Source organism: Trypanosoma equiperdum, assembly GCF_001457755.1.
Source record: "Trypanosoma equiperdum strain OVI genome assembly, contig: ctg_1005, whole genome shotgun sequence".
Lineage (NCBI taxonomy): Eukaryota > Euglenozoa > Kinetoplastea > Trypanosomatida > Trypanosomatidae > Trypanosoma > Trypanosoma equiperdum.
In genome coordinates, this window is record NW_027122956.1 from 11,663 (window position 1) to 14,341 (window position 2,679).

Consider the following 2,679-nt stretch of genomic DNA (forward strand, 5'->3'; position numbering starts at 1 on the left):
TGTTCTTCTTCTGGTTTTTCTGCGCTGGTGGGACATGAGGGGTTTTCTTGGTTTTTCTTTTTTTGCTCTTCCTCGTCGATAAAATTTTTGATAGTGTAATACGTCGCTGCTTTTGACAGCTCCTCGGGGGCGTTTATTGAATCAAGTGTTTTAGCGCCGTCTGAGCCTGTTGCTTTGCTTGGTTGAAAGGTGTTCAGTAATTGGGGTATTTGTGTTTTGATTGAGTTGCTTTCTTTGCCGAAAAGCTCTTCGGTTGTGTGTTTAACTTTTTCCTTTAAATTTGGTCGCTCGGCTGTTGCCTCGTGACCTCCCAAAGCTTTGGCTATTGCGTGCCCTGCGTAAGTGGCATCGAAGGCGCTTTCGATGGCCGCTGGCGCCGTTATTGTTCCGAGCCGCTGGGCAGCGTGAAGCATTTCAAGTACCAGAGCAAGTTCTGCTTTTATTGTCGCCTTATTCGGTGTGGATTCGTCGTCGCCGCCGTCGCCGTAAGCCTCTGCGCTGTTTGCTGCTGTTGTGTGTAGCACTTTCGGCGTCGCTTTGAACACGGTCCCTCCTTTGACGCCTATGTTGGTCGCCTGGCCTGAGTTGCAGTTGGCGGTGTCTGGCGGTCTTCCGGCGTTTGAGTTGCTGCCGCATATTGTGAGGTAAGTCCCGAGTGCTTCGCCTGCCGGTGTTGCTTTTACTGTGAGTATAGTGATGGCGTTTTTGTGTTGAGTATCGTGGCTTTCGTCGCTCGAGTCCTTTTCCCTGGTGCCGTCCGCTGCGATACAATGCGGGTTGACAGCTGGCTCGAGCTTCGGCTTGAGTTGTCCTTTAGAGCCGTCTGTTGCGTGTGTTGTTGCTGTGGCGATATTTAGATCTTGTAGCTGCAGTTGGGAGAGCCTACTTATGGCTTCCTGGCTGCCTGCAAGCCGGCTCAGCGCTTCGATTCCTTTTAATAACGCTGGGGCATTGGCGGCTAGCTTTTCGTTTGCTTCGGCGGCTTTTTGAATATAAATTGAGCGCAGATAAGCTGCTGCCCAGCCCGCGTTTGTGTTAACACCGTTGGCGATGACGTCAAGCTTGGAAGCTGTAGTCAGCATCTTCTTGACAGATTCTTGTGTGGATGTGATTTTGATCCTTGCGGAGTCCGCCATCTGCCTCAGCTGCGTTGCTACGTCGCATGCGGTTTTCGCCTTTTTTGTTGGTGTTTTGACAGCTGAAGTTGTTACAACTGGTAGGCAAAGGGTTATGCTTACGAAAGTCAATGCCTTGAAGTTTGCCAACATCTTGTCTTCTTGTAGAAGCTTGTGCATTAGAAGTTTGTCAAATGTAAACTTGGGAGCTTACAGCTTTGGTTTAAAAGAAAGTAGTGACTTTCACACATAATATCATTCAACAAGTTTTTGTTATATATTGTTAAATTATTAAAAAGCTCGATTTTACCATAAAACTCCATGGTAATTATGACAAATGTTCACCTGCTTTTACGAATAGATTGCATTTTTTAATTATAATTTATGTTGTTTTATAACTATAGCTACAGCATATATTCTTTGTTTGTAAAATTGGTACATAGTGTCCTGAAAATAGGAAACCTATTTATCTCCATGAGGACTCAAAGCCAATCTTTTTCTATTTATTTTATCTAGCGCTACTTTTTTTTCATATGCCGACGTAATAACATGGCAAGGCCGTCTCTTGTCACGAACGCGAATATTATTTTTGGTTAGGGTTAACTTTTGTTTTCCTTAATGTCTTCTTCTCTGAAGACTTGGTAATTTCGACCGCTGAGGGCGGAATTTTTTGCAGTCTTTAATTTTTAATTGGCGCCGTTAGATGTGTATAAGTGACTTATTTTACATGGATTAGTCGCTACATCAAGAATATTAACGTCTGCAAATTATACCATAATGCAATTTAAGGAGTACTATTGTTTATTCTCTCAGCTTCATAAAAATCCTCCAGTGGCTCATATACGCACTTTTTAAAGAAGTTTTCGCGTCTAATTCTTAATCTTTTTCACTTTAATCAATTAGTATTCCTATTTTTTAAAATATTCTCCCAATAATATTATATTAGTGGGCATATATATGAATTAACGCCTATTAATGTATCTAATAAAATGGAAACTTTGGCAATACATTACACTTACTCATTCCTTTCGTCCACTTTATTCTTCACATCTAATATTAATATCCTCTATCATATAACAAAAAACAGTCATCACCTTCTCTCCAATAACATCCATACATTTTTGAGTATTATACGGAGAACAGACTTCTACATTATAATTTCATTCTGTGCTTCTCTGTACCGTGCATCTATTTGCTTCACTCTATATTTACGTTTCTTCTTCTCCGACAGCTGCTTCAATCCATACGGATTACATACCGACTCCCTTGCGCATGTGTACTTTACTTCGGATCACCCCTACTGTTCCTTCATCACATTCTAGTTTACAAAGATTACCAGCTTTATATCAGTGGACAAAACTATGCACATTTTATCACCATCCAAGTATTTCTCTTTTTGAGTTGTCCTTTAATAATATTACTCAACCTCTCGCCATCCAACTTCCTTACTCACTTAATACAACTGCACACACTTCAATATCTTACGTGCTACTATTTTTCGTTGCCTATCTTGTCTTCAGAAGAACTCTTAACATAATATTCGTATACACACACTCACAACACT

The 2,679-nt window shown here is 41.2% G+C and overlaps 1 protein-coding gene across 1 annotated transcript in view; it reads right to left on the bottom strand.

Annotated features, from left to right (window-relative positions):
* TEOVI_000514900 (variant surface glycoprotein (VSG, atypical), putative) overlaps nt 1-1,268 on the bottom strand; it is a gene marked incomplete at both ends in the record, with an annotated part of 1,422 nt that extends 154 nt beyond the window's left edge. Inside the window, one exon of the mRNA XM_067219893.1 lies at nt 1-1,268. Coding sequence (XP_067075994.1) covers nt 1-1,268 — 1,268 coding nt within the window.
* Between the last annotated feature and the right edge of the window lie 1,411 nt (nt 1,269-2,679).